Source organism: Saccostrea cucullata, unplaced genomic scaffold, assembly GCF_032062105.1.
Source record: "Saccostrea cucullata isolate Sc308-1 unplaced genomic scaffold, CSIRO_AGI_Scuc_v1 ctg167, whole genome shotgun sequence".
Lineage (NCBI taxonomy): Eukaryota > Metazoa > Mollusca > Bivalvia > Ostreida > Ostreidae > Saccostrea > Saccostrea cuccullata.
In genome coordinates this window covers 338,793-357,200 of record NW_026939192.1, presented here as the reverse complement: position 1 = coordinate 357,200, position 18,408 = coordinate 338,793, and the positions used below count along the sequence as shown (strand labels likewise).

Here is an 18,408-nt window from a genome sequence, read left to right as displayed (position 1 = left end):
GTTATAACACTTTCGTTTCCACACGATATCTCGAGAACCCTTTGAGCTTTTGCAATGATATTTTACATAACAACTCCCTGTGGTCTAAGAAAGACCCCTATTGATTTTGAGGTCAAAAGGTCAAAGTTCAAGGTCGTAAATTTATATATTCTGTTTGTATGAAACACTATCATTTTCGGGCGATATTTCAGGAAGATTTTGAGCTTTTGCAATGTAATATTATACCAAAACTCCCTAGGACCTCTCTCACTCCTCTCAAAGTACCCCGCCCCGTTTCTTTTATTAGTATTTATTGTATTACATGTCGCTATTTTTAGCACAGGGACATGAGGAGAATTATTATGTATAAAACAGGTTCTCGGTGGACTTTATATTCTTATTACATCTATTAGAACTGTTTAATAAAGGTTAAATTAGACACCATGCATTGTGTAAAATTTTGACAATATCGAACGTGAATATATACATGTATGTCACTTCATGTTTGTATACATTTGGCGCCGTGTTGCAGCGGCTCCGTGGTCTAGTGGTATGTCTCTCGCTTTAAATGGGAGAGGGCTTATCGCACCTTTGACGATGACCAATTTTTTTTTTCGAAATACTTTTCTTTTTTTACTAAACGATAGTATTCAGCATGTGAAATGAAAAATTTGTGAGGTCTGGCTTGTACAAACTCATAATATCATCATTACAGTGTGATAAATATTCCATATAAAAAAGAATCTTCTACACACATAATAAAGAATAATCCATCAAATCTCTATATCCATATTGGCATATTTTATATGCTTACATTGTATGCATACATTTGTATACATTTAATAATTCTATAAATTCAGTGAAGGGGATCCGACCCCCCGACCCCCGAACTGCGCATGGTTTACTTTTCCCTTAGCGGGGGACACAAATTCTCTGAATTAGCTTGTTTTCTTCTACTTCCTAGACCGCAACTTTGAGGCCTCATATCTCACTTATTTCTCAACAGATTTCGCTCAAATTTTCAGAGGCTATAGACGTTTATAAACTCTATCAGAATGCTGACTAAAATTTCAAAAAGTCACTTCCAGTTTTGAGTTATTTCCCTTTAAACGAAAATTTATAGGCTTTCGTTTCCAGACAAAGGCTCAGAGACGGCTAAAGCTGGACCAGAAATTCTACTGATTTTAGATATTGAAAGGATTGAAGTTGTGCACATCGGTTTTTGTTTTTCGATTTCTCTATTCAAAATGGCGCTATATAGGGTCAAAAATTAGAACGCTTACAAGAACCAAAAATTACACATATTTTGCTTTTTATCTTCTAAACTAAAATATTTTGTTAAAATATATAGAACATAATTTTTGCAGAATTAGAAGATCTTTCAAATGATATGTCGGAAAAAGGACTGACCCCTAAATTAAGGGATTTACAGGGGCCAAATTTTTTTTTACAGATATCTCAAAATGTATTGAGAATTTGTTATACATCATAGAAGCAAAGTTGTTCAAAATGTCAAGCTTAATCTAATGGAGTCGTCAAAATACTTCCAGCGTCGTTACTTCCGGCCAAACCGGAAGTAGTCGGAAAACGCGTATTTTTGCCCCTTTTGACAAGTTTATGGGTAACATATGTCTCTGGGAGCTTAAAAATTAATTTTCCGTGCGTCGTCGTCACTTCCGGTCAAACTGGAAGTAGCAAAAATGGCTTATTTTTGCATTACTTAACATAGCTTTAGAGGATTCAAAGCATTTTGGGGCGTCATTTCTCATTTCTGTGAAAAATGAAAGCTACTTCCGGGCAAACAGGACGAAAGACCTACTCGTTGCTATGCAACGAGCTTTGCTCTAGTTTTTTATGCTCTCGTAATCGAAGATTCGGGGGTATACAGTTTTTGTCGTGTCCGTCCGCCTGTCTAGCTGTCTGTCTGTTTGTCCGCAAAAACTTTAACCTTGCCCAGAACTTTTGATTTTGTGGAACTATGACTTTAATATTTCACATGTGTACTCCTTGTGGCAAGATCTTACTTCGGGTACCACCAAATTGGACCGTTTGACCTACTTTTACACAAAAATTCCAAACTTTTATTTTGGCTATAACTTTTGAACGGTAGATACTAGGATTTTCATTCCTCATATTTGTTCCCCTCTTCCCCGCTGTCCGTCCGTCACAAAAACTTTAACCTTGCCCATAACTTTTGATTTAGTAAAGCTATGGCTTTCATATTTCATATGTGTATTCCTTGTGACAAGACCTTTTTTTGGTACCACCAAATTTGACTTTTTGACCTTGACCTTGGAGTTTGACCCACTTTTACACAAAAATTACAAACTTTTACTTTGGCCATAACTTCTGAATGGAAGGTACTAGGACTTTCATATTTCACATATGTATTCTTTGTAGCAAGACCTTTTATTGGATACCAACTACTTTGACCTTTTGCCCTTGACCTTGGAGATTTCCATACTTATAAAAAAAACTTTAACCTTGACCATAACTTTTGAATGGTAAGGGCTAGAGCTTTCATACTTCATATATATAATTCTTGTGAGAAGACCTTTCATTGAATACCAAGAACTTTGCCCCTTGGACCTTGACCTTGGAGTTTGACCTACTTTTAAAAAACTTTGACCTTTGCCACAACTTCTGAACAGTAAATACCAGGACTTTCATATTTCACATATGTATTCTTTGTGGCAAGACCTTTCATTTGATACCAACAACCTTGACCTTTTGACCTTGACCTTGGAGATTTTTGTACTTATGAGAAAACTTTAACCTTGATCATAAATGGTAAGGGCTAGGGCTTTCATACTTCACATATGTAATCCTTTTGAGAAGACTTTTCATTGGATACCAAGAACGTTAACCCTTTGACCTTGACCTTGGAGTTCAGTGATAATTTCTAAATAGATGACTTATGATAGGGCGTTCATACTACACACAAAATGTCATAAAAAAAATGACATCTCACCCCAAAAAAGACACCAAAAGCGGGGGACCACAATTCTTTGAATTTGCTTGTTTTATTCTTTGTTGCAAGATCTTTCATTGAATATCAACAACATTGACCTTTTGACCTTGGAGATTTCCATACTTGTGAAAAACTTTAAACTTGGCCATAATTTTTAAATGGTAAGGGCTAGATCTTTCATACTTCACATACTAGTATGTAATCCTTGCAAGAAGACCTTTCATTGGTTACCAAGAACTTTGACCTTGGAGTTTGACCTAATTTTAACTTTTGAAGGGTTAAGGCTAGGACTTTCATACTTCACATATTTAATCCTTGTGACAAAACCTTTCATTTGATATCAAGAACTTTGACCCTTTGGCCTTGACCTTTCAGTTTGTCCTTCCTTTTAAAAACTTTAACCTTGGCCATAACATTTGAATGGTTAGGGCTAGGGCTTTAATACTTCACATTTGTAATCCCTGTGACAAGACCTTTCTTAAGAAATCAACAACTTTGACCCTGGAGTGTGACCTATCTTAAGCTTTCAAATATAACTTTTGAACAGGTGATGCTAGGGCTTTCATATTTACATATCTATTTTTTACACCAATGACAGACCAGGGAGTATATAGGCCCCTAGTAGTAATTTATTAAACAAAAAAATGTGCTGAAAAGTCAAAAAAGTTTTAGTCTTTCTCTTTATTACTTTTAATTAAACTAATTTTAATACATGTTGATGACATTCTTCAGTAGTAAGTCTGTCTTAAAGTGTTATTTCACACACAAAAAAAACAGTTTATTACAATCATTCATCCTTTACATTGCTTTAAGATACTTATATGATTGGTCATAAGAGTATGTTCATAATGATAAGGATTAAACTAAGGGAGGCTGTAATACTGTGCTGCACCAAACCTACAAGAAAAAAAAAGAAGAAATAGGCAATGTGTATTTTAACATAACTCTGACAAAATTTTATTTATTTACAGTCACTTAAAGATTTAAGATCTTACTCATTTAGGAGATTAAAAAAAAATTCTGTAATTATATAATAAGATTTTTTTTTACAAAGTACAGGGTGTTTCATAATATATGTTACATTTTGAGATCTAATTATTTTTCTTACCTAACATATTTCTATTTCAACCATTATATCATTTTAAACATCGAACCCTGCATTTTTGATCCATGTGAAAAAGTCAAGGAAATCATGGTCTTGTAATGATTAATTGTTCTATAAATGCTGATGTCATAATTTGAATATTTCTCAAAATGGACTTGACTTATACACTCAGTGCTGAATTGTAAAGCTGTTTTTTTTTTTCAAATCATGTCGCCAATATTCATTCCATTCATTCACAAGTTCAAAAAACCCCCCAGAAAACAGAAGTTTTCTAGGATGCTTATCAGAAGGGTATCAACAAGGTTAAAGATAGGACAGGGACGGACAGTATGCAATAAATGACACAGTATTCCAGAAAGCCTGAAGACTTTAAGAAGTGGAGATTTTATTGGTGAAGTTGAGACACAATCTTCAATGTAGCACACTTCTGAGATAAGTGTCTGAAAGATATTTTCAGAAATTTATTATGGTAATATCAGCATTTTCAGCATATAATGCACTTTTAATTATGATCTGAAGTAATCAGTATACAAATTTTCAATAATTAATGCAAGGAAGATGACATCAGATTCCAACAAAAAAATGAATCCAACCATATCGCATGCCTAAACAAAGAGTGTGCTTAAATTTCAAACATTTGTGATGAGAAGTTGCCGAGAAAACTCTGACAAAAATTATTTATGGGCAGCTTCACTGACAGACAGACAGACACGCACAAGGATAAACAGAATACCCCCCTCTTCTTCATTAGGGGTGGACCCTGCAGCATGCTCATTTCATTATTTACAGTAATTCTTTAATATTGATTCATTTGACCAAATCAAAATAACATAATTATAACATGTGTATATAAACACTTCAATTATAATGTGTTTAAAGAAGTACAATTCCATCATTAACCTTTAAAAATGAAATATTGGTTTAAATAAAAGTTAACATTATAAAATGCAATACTTACAGACACTGTGTGAACCTGTTCAAGGATTTAAGAAACAGATTTAAATTGCTATAAATTACATCTTTATGTGAAATATTATAACTAATGCATATCTAATTTGTACTAAAGGAGTGTTCTTCAAACATTTCACTCTTTTGCATTGAAAATATCAATTAGGTTTGTATCAAATCAAGTCTGAAATTTGTTAAAATTTGTCAAAAGTGGAACTAAAATTGTAGTATAGTTCTACATCAATTGATTTTTTTATTAATTTGAAATATATTGCATTGTGAATTACTGAAGTGAAAGGGAGCTTAATTCAACTGAAAAATTTGATTACATCAAAAAGATAATTCATTAAATCCTTGTTTGATACAGAGAAGGGTTTTACTTTGCTTTACACAGGAACTGGTGTCTAGAGTTTGTCCTGCCACTGTCTCCAGTACGGTGTGTTTATCCTGATCTAACTCACACAGCTGATTTACAGTAACGGCCAGGGCCTGCTCCATACTCAGGTATCTCAGCTGATCATGACTCAGGGACTACGGAATGTCAGGAGTCACAAAATGCATAAACAGTATAGATATAATTATAACGTTTATTTTCTATATCTAGATAAATATTATCAAAAATTGTAATAAATAGGGGCCTAATTTTTAATATGCCAAATTTGTCCAAGTACCATATAATTGGAATTTTTAGTGAGATGCAAATTTGGCAATTTATCGTTAAAATTCGGTTTTCAATTTCAGTCAAGCTATTCAAATTCAATGTTAGCAAAAAGTTATTTTAGTGATTTTATTGCACAAAGAGATAAAGCAGTTACCTCCTATGTAGAATAAATTCTAGCACATTTAAATCAACACCCTTGCTAAAAATGGGAAAATTGATTTCTCACTAAAATTTTTCCTTATATGACATTTCATTGTTCTGCAATTAGAAGTATAGTTCTTAATTTGGCTATGTTTGTGTCTTGATATTACTTTGGAAACTTATCCACTTGCTCAATAAATGAGGCTTAGCAAACAGTCTTCTTGGATTAAAATGTATTTGTTGAACAGAAGACAAGTGTATTTGAAATAGAAATTCTAGGTTTAGATATTTGAATTGAAATACAGCTACTCTTGAGAAGGCACAATTTTAAGGTTCATTGATACTCTGATAAGAGAGATAACTCTAAATGACATAAATGTCGATTATTCCTTTATAGATTTGCGAAGTTGAAGTGTCTTTTTTGTCCAATTTTGCCCCGCAAGCTATGCTATAATTGTTTGTATTTTACTTATAAAATACATACATTTCTTTTGGAAAATTATTAAGGTTCAAGCAACATTTTATATGAGTGAGCAGAGGGTTTATGACCCTTAATGACAGTTGAGTTTTGAGAAGATTTATCAAAGTACTCAGAAGTACAGAAAGCCGGGCTCATTTACAGAGTAGAATGAATTTCTTACATGAATCACGTTTATATTTTGATGAAAAAATTATTTTAAAACTATCAATATAAATGATAAGACACTGACAGTGAGTTTTTCAATCCTAATACCACGGTCCGATTTTGTCAGAATCAGAATTAATCTGGAACCGCAGCTGAATGTAAACAAACAGGCCAGTCTGGTTCCCTCTCCTGCTTTACCTCGTATGTATAGAGAACTACGATAACATTGGTTAACAAAAATCCTTACGCTAATGAACTATGTTCTTTGACTTAGGACTGAAGTTTTCAAAGTCATTACTACTACTGTTTATTTATATAGATTAAACTTCGTTTTATTTTTGTTGTTTTATTTAGCTTTTGTATTATCTCAAAAGCGGTTGAGAGTAAGAATTATATTTTTGCACGTAACTTTAAAATGGTGACTATGGGGTCAACTTCCTGCCTTGAACAGGATGATCGACATAAGCCGGCAATTGCTCTTTGAGCAATAAGCCCGGCTAAAAATCATTTAAATGTGATATCAAGGTCAAATTATAATTAAACTGTCATTTTCATTTTTCATAGGCATATAAAAAGGTATGCTTCACATTCATCTACCATTTTATGTAGCTTGATTAAAAAACAAAAACAAATTTGTCTTACCGAAATAAATGTCTTGGGTAAATACTGAATATGTTTTGCTTCAATGGCATTCAATTGTGTTTCTCCAAAAGATGAAATTTCTGCAGTTTGCAATCCCCCTAAAATTGTCAGTATCACAATAAATAAAACTTATTAGTTAAGTAAAGAATTTAAATCTTATTCAAGTTATACCAGTACATGGGTTCATACAGTTGAGGCATTATAACCTATTAGGCTGTTCCATCAAATTCAATAAAAATTGAATATAATATCAAATCAATTGGTTTATGACTTAGAACATGGGACTTATGATATAAACTAATTTTTCATCTGATCAAATAGCATGTTGAAACAAGATTTATCTGTAGTGAAGCAGAATATTAAAACAACAATGCAACTTTACAAGAAAAAATATTTAACCTGTACAAATATAGTAAATATATATGCAAGGTAATCCACCTCCAAAACAGGAGTAACTAAATACTGAATGCATTTTTAAGAAAGGAAGTAGGAATACATATATTCAAAGTAAAGGAAGAAGAAAGGGGGAATGCACCTATAACTATTAACTCTTTAAGATGTGATTACCTAATTCTATCAGTATGTACTTAGCAATAACTACACCAAGTCCTATAGTTGTGAATACCTTACTCTATCGATATGTTCTTAAGGAATCTCTGTCTAGTTTGTTGAGTTGGAAACATGGGCTAATTTGCAAATTGGGCAAAGCCTGTTGTGCATAAATTGATTACTTTATCATTACAATTACTTACATTTCAAATTATAAAAATTAGATCAATTCAGGAGAAAAAGACATGAACTATTTGTGGCGGATGTTTATGCATATTTGCTGTTGAATATCATCGGAGTAAATTGGTCGACACAGTAGCCTGGCTTTTGGTTCTATATAATCAACACAAATTACTGTGCATGTTAAATGCATGATGACCAAGGGAGATTGAACATAGTTCAACTCATAAAAAAATCAACTCACGTACTTATAACTTTCAAAGAGTTTTCACAGAAAAAAACAAACAGAAATGTGAATATTTAAGGAATCACTGTCTAGTTAGTATAGTATGCCAGGGACATCAACAATAGTTGGAAACATGGGATAATTTATGCATAACAAGCTCCTGACCTATTGACCTGCCTAATTTACATTCCAGTAAAATTATCAATAAATTAACTCCGCTAACTTTCAAAGAGTTATTATAGAGAGAAATATTAGAAATGGAAATATTTACCAATAACTACACCTAAAGATGTGATTACTGAGGCATTCCATTGGCTGGCATCAGACCCAAAGTAAGCCTTGGCTATTTTTGTCAGTTCAGAGATCTGGTCACTGCTACAAGAGGTTATCTTTCCAACATCATCAGCAGCTGAACTGTCAAGTTAAAAATACAATTGACATTTTGTGTAATGTTTTTTATTTTTAGGATAGCCAATAACACAGACTGTTTTTCTTCTCTGAGCTTTATTGCAGGTCTTATGTACTAACCCGTAAGCAGCAGCAGTGAGTGTGGCTAACTGGTCTGCTGTGGCTCCACACAGAATGTGACCCAGTGATCTGAGATCAGACGCCGTCAACTCACCAACTGTCTGGTACTGAAGCTGAGACAGAACATTGTTGAAAATGGCACTTTTCTGGAAGAGAAGTTTAGATGTGTATAAGTATTATAACATTACTTTTCTTAATTATACATTTTTTGAAGCACATTTGAGGAATAAATCAACAGCTTTCCAAGAAGCTTTTGTTGATTTAAGCTATAAACAAATATTTAAATGTATGTTTTGTGGTTCAATATGAAATTTATTTTATGAGGGGACAGAATTTTTTCTATTTTACAAATGCCAAGCACAAATGAAAAAAAATCAGGAAAATAAGTCTCATAAGTGAAATAAATTCCATTTTTAACTAAAAAAACATTGTGGAAGTCTGTGGGTTCAATCACCAGTGGCCAGATAGCTCAGTCAGTAGAGCACCTGACTGGAGATTCAGGGGGCCCAGGTTCAAATCCCAGTATGGTCCACTGCTTTTTTCTCTTCTCCTGTTACATTTGGTGCCATGACCAGGCCTGAGGGCCATAAAACTTGAACAAGCTCACTTTTGATCTCAGTCTCACTTTTCCACTACTTAATTTTTTTGGAAAAAGTGAGATTAAGATCAAAAGTGAGGTCATCTAAGTTTTATGGCCCCCAGGCCAGGATCTGACAGATGAGAGGCCTGACAGGGATGAGCCCAGGTTGGGGTCTTTGAGGGACCAAAGACCTCTAAGGAGGGAGAAATGTGGCGGTAGCTGGGTTCGATCGCCAGTGGCCAGATAGCTCAGTCAGTAGAGCACCTGACTCAGATTCAGGGGCCTGGGTTCATATCCCGGTCTGGTCTACTGCATTTTTCTCCTCTCCCATATTACACTAAATTATCTACCTTTGAAAGGTCAAAATTGAATCTGATGTTTTGTGCAAAGTAAAGAAAAAGCCAATGTTTGGTTGAAATATACTAATTAGTTTTTTAAAAAAAAAGTAGAAATAAAATGCATAAATAATTAATCTAACAGAGATACTAGGATGCATTGACTTTAATTAAAAAAGAGAAACTTTAAAAAAAAAATTCATATAATCTACATACTGTAGATCAATTAATTTTCGTGACACCTTATTTTCGCGAGATAGTCATTGACTTTTTATAAGCGAGACAAAATTTTCACGAATTGTGGTCATTGCTCTACAAATATGCAGACATGTTATCTTAATTCTATTATATGTGAGAATGAAATTTTTGCGAGCATACTGTCTCCCATAATTACGCGAATATTAAGTTCTCGCAAATAAAAAGTGATTTACAGTAAGAAAACCTTGTCTTGACTCCAGGTGGTGAACTCTCCTAATTTGCTGGCTGCATTAAGATCTATAGACATCTGACTGATTTCTGTCACTGTCAGCCCCTGTACAATGACTGCTGCATCCTGAATGTTCTCTGATGTCCAACTGGTGGGAGAGCCCCACACACCTGGCTGTATAAATAATCTGTTATATTGTATACTAGATATATTAACAGTACTGAGGTTCTTTCTATTGGTTTATGTATCGGCTAAAACCAATTTTCAGAGTCAATTCAATTAATACTTCCTCAGTATCCATAAACCTCAATTCTAGACATTTCTTCTATAAACAGTCTTTTAGTTGGTCATATATATATACTTGTAAAAGAAAAATTTTAAACCATACCCTCTTAGCAACTGCTGCTAGAGCCTCTAGTTGTGCCATGCTGTAACCTGGCACTGAGCCAAGCACTGAAGCACAGTCCTGAAACTCAACATCTGACAGCCCAGTTATCACCTCCACAGACAGGGTAGACAGGGTCTCAGCATCCATATCCTGCATGTCTGAACACTCCATGCTACCTATAACAAGAGGATGTCTGAACACTCCATGCTACCTATAACAAGAGGATGTCTGAACACTCCATGCTACCTGTAACAAGAGGATATCTGAACACTCCATGCTACCTGTAACAAGAGGATGTCTGAACACTCCATGTTACCTGTAACAAGAGGATGTCTGAACACTCCATGTTAACTGTAACAAGAGGATGTCTGAACACTCCATGCTACCTGTAACAAGAGGATGTCTGAACACTCCATACTACCTGTAACAAGAGGATGTCTGAACACTCCATGTTACTGTAGCAAGAGGATGTCTGAACACTCCATGCTACTGTAACAAGAGAATGTCTGAACCTTCATGCTACCTGTAACAAGAGGATGTCTGAACACTCCATGCTACTGTAACAAGAGAATGTCTGATCAATTTATGATACCTGTAACAAAAGGATGTCTGAACACTCCATGCTACTGTAACAAGAGAATGTCTGATCAATTTATGATACCTGTAACAAAAGGATGTCTGAACACTCCATGCTACTGTAAAAAGAAAACATCTGAACACTCCATGCTACTGTAACAAGAGGATGTCTGAACACTCCATGTTAGTGTAACAAGAGGATGTCTAAACACTCCATGCTACTGTAACAAGAGAATATCTGAACACTCTAGCTACTGTAACAAGAGAATGTCTGAACACTCCATGCTACTGTAGAAAGAGAATGTCTGAACACTCCATGTTAATGTAACAAAAGAATGTCTGAACACTCCATGCTACTGTAAAAAGAGAATGTCTGAACACTCCATGCTACTGTAACAAGAGGATGTCTGAACACCCTAGCTACTGTAACAAGAGAATGTCTGAACACTCCATGCTACTGTAAAAAGAGAATGTCTGAACCTTCATGCTACCTGTAACAAGACGATGACTGAACATTCCATGCTACCTGTAATAAGAGGATGTCTGAACACTCCATGCTACTGTAACAAGACGATGACTGAACACTCCATGCTACTGTAACAAGATGTCTGAACACTCCATGCTACCTGTAACAAGAAAATGTCTGAACACTCTAGCTACTGTAACAAGAGGATGTCTGAACACTCCAAGCTACCTGTAACAAGAGGATGTCTGAACACTCTAGCTACTGTAACAAGAGAATGTCTGAACACTCTAGCTACTGTAACAAGAGGATGTCTGAACACTCCATGCTACCTGTAACAAGAGAATGTCTAAACACTATATGATACCTGTAACAAGAGGATGTCTGAACACTCCATGCTACCTGTAACAAGAGAATGTCTGAACACTTGAAGGTATCACATCTTGTTTTCACTATATAATTCTATATAGCATAAAAAATTGTTAAAAATCAGGTATTTGTTTACATGAAAAAATATTTAGCAGCAGGTATTAAACATTACCTGTCACATTAGCTGACACCAAAAAACAGGGTACCCACACGGCATTTTCGGACTTTTTCCATCTGCACACAGGGCTACCCTCAAATCCACGTGTTTTCACTTTGTTTATAAACACCTCGAGTGCATCACAGGAAGTAGCCTCCTATGCCCTGAGAAAAATAGTTTCTGTCAAAAACCTTTATTTATTCACAAAGTACATAAAATTTACTAGGCACAGGTACCAAAGTTGTAAAAATGGCTTGGAAGAAAATAGAAAAACGCCTCAAAGGAAAAGAAAAATAATTTTATATGTATGGACCTACATTTGACTAAGTTCATTTTGATTGGTCAATTACCGGTGTGATACCTTAAGATACCTATAACAAGAGGATGTCTGAACACTTTATGATACCTGTAACAACAAAATGTCTGAACACTTTTTGATACCTGTATCAAGAGGATGTCTGAACACTCTAGCTACCTGTAACAAGAGGATGACTGAACACTCCATGTTACTGTAACAAGAGGATGTCTGAACATTCCATGCTACCTGTAACAAGAGGATGTCTGAACACTCCATGCTACCTGTATCAAGAGGATGTCTGAACCTTCATGCTACCTGTAACAAGACGATGACTGAACATTCCATGCTACCTGTAATAAGAGGATGTCTGAACACTCCATGCTACTGTAACAAGAGGATGTCTGAACACTCCATGCTACTGTAACAAGAGGATGTCTGAACACTCCATGCTACTGTAACAAGACGATGACTGAACACTCCATGCTACTGTAACAAGAGGATGTCTGAACACTCCATGCTACCTGTAACAAGAAAATGTCTGAACACTCTAGCTACTGTAACAAGAGGATGTCTGAACACTCCAAGCTACCTGTAACGAGAGGATGTCTGAACACTCTAGCTACTGTAACAAGAGAATGTCTGAACACTCTAGCTACTGTAACAAGAGGATGTCTGAACACTCCATGCTACTGTAACAAGAGGATGTCTGAACACTCCATGCTACTGTAACAAGAGGATGTCTGAACACTCCATGCTACTGTAACAAGAGGATGTCTGAACACTCCATGCTACCTGTAACAAGAGGATGTCTGAACACTCTAGCTACTGTAACAAGAGGATGTCTGAACACTCCAAGCTACCTGTAACGAGAGGATGTCTGAACACTCTAGCTACTGTAACAAGAGAATGTCTGAACACTTCATGCTACCTGTAACAACAGGATGTCTGAACACTCCATGCTACTGTAACAAGAGGACATCTGAACATTCCTTGCTACTGGAATAAGAGAATGTCTGAACACTCCATGTTACTGTAACAAGAGGATGTCTGAACACTCCATGCTACCTGTAACAAGAGGATGTCTGAACACTCCATGCTACTGTAACAAGAGGATGTCTGAACCTCCATGCTACCTGTAACAAAAAAATGTCTGAACACTCCATGCTACTGCAACAAGAGAATATCTGAACATTCCATGCTACTGCAACAAGAGAATATCTGAACATTCCATGCTACTGTAACCAGAGGATGTCTGAACACTCCATGTTACTGTAACAAGAGGATGTCTGAACATTCCATGCTACTGTAACAAGAGGATGTCTGAACACTCCATGTTACTGTAACAAGAGGATGTCTGAGCCTCCATGCTACCTGAAACAAGAAGATGTCTGAACATTCCATGCTACTGTAACAAGAGGATGTCTGAGCCTCCATGCTACCTGTCACAAGAGGATGTCTGAACACTCCATACTACCTGTAACAAGAGGATGTCTGAATACTCTAGCTACTGTAACAAGAGGATGTCTGAACACTCCATGCTACCTGTAACAAGAGGATGTCTGAACACTCCATGCTACTGTAAGGCCAACATTTTTTTATTTACTGTTTTACTGGAATTTTTTTCAAAAAATTGAGTCGGGGGTCGAAATAAAAATAAAAATAAAATCTTCAAATTCAAGCAGTCGGTCAGAAAAATACAAATAAAACGAAAAAATGTAACAATTTTTTTTATTTTTTAAATTAAGAATGGAATTGTTTTATTACCTAAATTTGGCAGAAAAAGGTGTTATTTGAAAAGATTAATGCATGCAAAACATTTTTATCATATATATATTTTTTGGGTATTCAATAAATAATAAGATTTGAGGATTTATGAGTAGTTATCATATGGCAAGAATATAGAAAGGCTTTTAATGGATCAGTTAAATAATTTCACAAGTGAGACTAATCAAAAGAAAATCTGTGTACCTTTTTCAATGCAATTCAAATCAATATACACATAGGTGCATAAAACATATCTTATCATTCACTTGAAAACATATTCCTCAAAGCTACAACTTTCAACGTACATGATTGTAGAAAATGCATGTATTTACCATAAGTACAGCCTACTCCGGATATATTGAAATTCAGGGGACCAGGCAAATTATTTCAATATATCCGTAATTCAATATAAGCGAAATCTAGCAATTAAGAAATTAGAAATTAAGTCTCAAAGTTCAAGTTAATTCTTTTTCTGTGGTGTTCCCTATTTTTTTTTTTAATTTTAATATGTCCGTATGCGTAAAAACAAAGAATTTAAACAGTGAATAATTTTATTTTGTAAAAGCAGTATAAAAAGACGCAAGGTGAAAACTACCTGTAAAAAAGGCAATGACAATTACTCTGTTTACTGCAGAATTCGAATATTTCTTAAAACTTGTTCTAATCCACAACCTTTGAATAAAAAAATCAGGCCATATTTGTATGGACGTATCATCTGAGGCTTTGTTTTTCCCTATTGGTAAAAATTTTTTCCAAAAGAAAGCTGTTTTTACTCCATTGATGTACATTAGTTTGTTACATAACAAGCAAAATTCCATTTTGAATCGTAATAAGTGTGATTAATATGAATTAACGAGTGAAATTTATGACTCGAATTTCCTCAGTCACGCCACTTTCTACAGTGTATGTTCAGTCGTTACATGTAGAAGAAAACGAGACTGTCATAAAAATAAGTTTCAGAACAATCTTCAAGCCGTATTTCAATGCTTTGAAACAACTGTCAAAGATAATACATACTTAAACCCTCTCAAAACAAGGGGCTGACAGAACCTCAATTTCCTTGTGGCCCTCCGCATAACATTCAATCACTTTGACTACTGTTTCGTCTATTTTATTTAATCTTTCATTAAAAGTTAATCTGAAATTGATACTTTTTTCTAATAAATGTCATGTCAATTTTTAAAATGACTGAGTTGACTTAAAAATATATCAAACACTACGATTCTGACATTTTGCCGCTGTTATGCTGAGTGTGCAGTGACTATCCACGCTTCACATTCATGCTCATTAGTTTTGTAACCTGTGATTGGATGGATATATTTACCTTAAAGCCAACACTTTTTGATACCTGTAACAAGAGAATGTCTGAACACTCCATGATACCTGTAACAACAGGATGTCTGAACACTCCATGCTATTGTAACAAGAGGATGTCTGAACACTCCATGATACCTGTAACAAGAGGATGTCTGAACACTCTAGCTACTGTAACAAGAGAATGTCTGAACACTCTAGCTACTGTAACAAGAGAATGTCTGAACACTCCATGATACCTGTAACAAGAGGATGTCTGAACACTCTAGCTACTGTAACAAGAGGATGTCTGAACACTCCATGCTATTGTAACAAGAGAATGTCTGAACACTCTAGCTACTGTAACAAGAGGATGTCTGAACACTCCATGCTACTGTAACAAGAGGATGTCTGAACACTCCATGCTACCTGTAACAAGAGGATGTCTGAACACTCCATGCTACTGTAACAAGAGGATGTCTGAACACTCCATGCTATTGTAACAAGAGAATGTCTGAACACTCCATGCTATTGTAACAAGAGAATGTCTGAACACTCCATGCTACCTGTAACAAGAGGATGTCTGAACACTCCATGCTATTGTAACAAGAGAATGTCTGAAGGTGTCAGGTCACTTCTCTCTGAAACTTTTTCTCTCCCAGGTTATTTCTCTCTCCCACCATTTCACGGTAGGTCATTTCACGGTAGGTCATTTCTCTCTCCTACCTGGGTCATTTCAACCCATTTTTAATCTGGTCTTATATAATTATTTACAAATTAATTCTTGTGTTATTAACTTTTATCTTGTAAAATAAATTAATTTTATCTATTTATGACCAATAAAAATCGAACGAGAGAAAGTGTTTCGGAATTCTATTTACATTGTACATGGGAAAAGAACTATATGCGGTATTAACCAACATTTGCCCCCCAAAATCAAACTTTGATGGAGTAATATTTAATTAAGTCCTTAAACAGGGGAGTATATGCTGACTTCAAAGCACTGAATAATTTCATAAGTAATGACGTCATATGTACGTAATGACGTCACAAATATGACGTAAATTTCAGTTTTTTATGAATTTTGCAGAAAAATGTACATATTTCGTCGATATTTTAAATAAAAGTCACCGAGCGCATGTGTGTTCAGGATAAATATTTTGATATAATGTATAGAATGATAATATCAATGAAATATGTCAATATTGTTCCTGAACACACATGCGCTCTATAAATTTTAAAGCTTAAATTGTTGAAATTTTGTCCATTTTGTCCTCTTTCTGAAAAAGGATATAAAATCGGACTAGTTTGTGACGTCATAAAAACAGAAATTGTGAATACACTGCTCTGGAACTATAATATTTTCTTATATTACTTATATTTCTCGTACAATTTATTGAATTCAGCACATTTCAGGAAGTTTTCAAAATTTGACTTTTGTGGGGGCAAACATATGCAATATACCGCATATAGTTCTTTAAATATTTATTATTAATAATAATAAATTGATACCATTGTCCAGCCCTTGCCATGTGGATGCCTCCTTGTTAAGGGTAATGATTTTGAAATTTGTCAAAATAATTAATTTTTACCCTAGCCGGTGATGAAATTTTGTCTATAAACTGAATATTATATAGATGATGATCAAACTCGAAACTTATAAAAAAAAAATACATAAAAATTTGCTTTTATTGATTGATTTCATTATGTTTGACGCTACACACACGTAGGAATGAAAAATAAAACAGTTTTAAATTATATTATGTCACTTTTGATCTTAGGAGGAAAAGGGGAGAAAATAGACATGACATAAAATAAAAGCTGCAGAACTGTAGGTCTGTCGATACATGTACATTTCTTATTGGAGAGCTGCAGTTCTACATCTAAAAATATAAATATAATTTTTAGAAAACAAAGGATACTTCAAAATATATATTATGAAACCAGCTACACAAGTAAAAGTATGTAAATATTTACCAATATTTATTTTGAATAATTGTACATTTATAAAACTATAAACAATAAGAACGCGAAGAAAACAATGACTTTAAATGCTATCAATATTATGAAAAAACCTAAAATGCAACACCGAGGTATTTACCAGGTATACCATATGTACAAAGTAGCCAAATTACATGAATTAATGGGAATGTAACAATGGAAAAAATATCTCTTAAAAAAATGAATCACAAGATTTCGAAAAGGAATTTACTCGGTGTGGCAACAGACACCTCCACAACTTCGCTGGAAATGGCTTGCAATTTTTAAGATGTTTAAAATACTAGTATATTACACCATTTAAACGATCCTTACATGTATGAATCTCTGTAAAAAATTATTTAAATCCCTCCTCCTTTTTTAATATAATGTAATCTGCGAATAATCTGTAATTTACGAAATAGAGAATACATTATTAGGACTGTATAAAATGTTGTTTAGGAATTGTAGTAATCTTGATGCTCTCAGTAGATGTCAAATAATTTACTGTCCCTAAAACTTTACATATTCTTGGATTCAATAAAAAAAAAAAAAAATCTCATTTTTATACGCAATTTATCCGTTGCGTTCAGTTTCCACTGTTATACATGTACCACTGTTATACCAGAGATCGTAAATTTTAAGTACAAACAAAAATTTTCCAACTATAACACAAATTTGAACTAGCTTTTTGAAAGGGCAAAGACATATGACTCTCATGTTAGCTAGATCTTTAGACTGTTCAATACTTACGTTTTAATATTAAGGAGTCATTCATGAGAAGTCTATTACATGTATGCACATACATATGTACGCCAGAGAAAATAATGCAGAAAAATCTTTGTAACAATCGGGACATTTTAAATTAAAAGTCCATGCATCAGTACATTGATTTCGTGTTCTAAGAATAAACGTGTAAGTGTGTGGGGGGGGGGGGGGGGTTCCACTGTCGTAAAAATAAAGCATATGTTATTTGAAAAAAAAAAAAAGAAGTCCAAAAAGTTAGTTAAAACTTACTTGACTGTGACAATGCACAAATTTAGGATTCGTCATCTTGCCTAAAAATTGTGATCGCTAAGAAGTATTACAGTCCATGATGATGTAAATTAGATTTCTATTCAATGTAATAAAAATTGGGGGGGGGGGGGGGGGAAATTCTTATTTATATAATAATCTGACTGAACACATCTTTGTAAAAGTTGACATATTTTATCTAAAGACTAAAG

General features: G+C 34.3%; 1 protein-coding gene and 1 non-coding gene across 4 annotated transcripts in view; one reads left to right on the top strand and one right to left on the bottom strand.

Annotated features, from left to right (window-relative positions):
- Positions 1-3,654: 3,654 nt before the first annotated feature.
- Positions 3,655-18,408, bottom strand: part of LOC134252526 (uncharacterized) — a 51,002-nt gene continuing 36,248 nt past the window's right edge. The window contains exons 20-27 of one of the 3 annotated variants that reach the window (XM_062735027.1): positions 10,286-10,461; positions 9,913-10,071; positions 8,556-8,701; positions 8,299-8,441; positions 7,073-7,170; positions 5,384-5,534; positions 5,014-5,028; positions 3,655-3,847 (exon numbers count right to left, since the gene is read on the bottom strand). In XM_062735027.1, the coding sequence (XP_062591011.1) occupies positions 3,780-3,847; positions 5,014-5,028; positions 5,384-5,534; positions 7,073-7,170; positions 8,299-8,441; positions 8,556-8,701; positions 9,913-10,071; positions 10,286-10,461 (956 nt within the window). In that variant the 3' untranslated portion in view covers positions 3,655-3,779. Of the gene's footprint in view, positions 3,848-5,013; positions 5,029-5,368; positions 5,535-7,072; positions 7,171-8,298; positions 8,442-8,555; positions 8,702-9,912; positions 10,072-10,285; positions 10,462-18,408 lie in introns of all 3 variants that reach the window. The other 2 variants (XM_062735026.1, XM_062735028.1) reach the window with 2 other exon arrangements.
- Positions 9,373-9,443, top strand: Trnal-cag (transfer RNA leucine (anticodon CAG)). The gene has a single exon. It is a non-coding gene; the product is annotated as a tRNA-Leu (tRNA).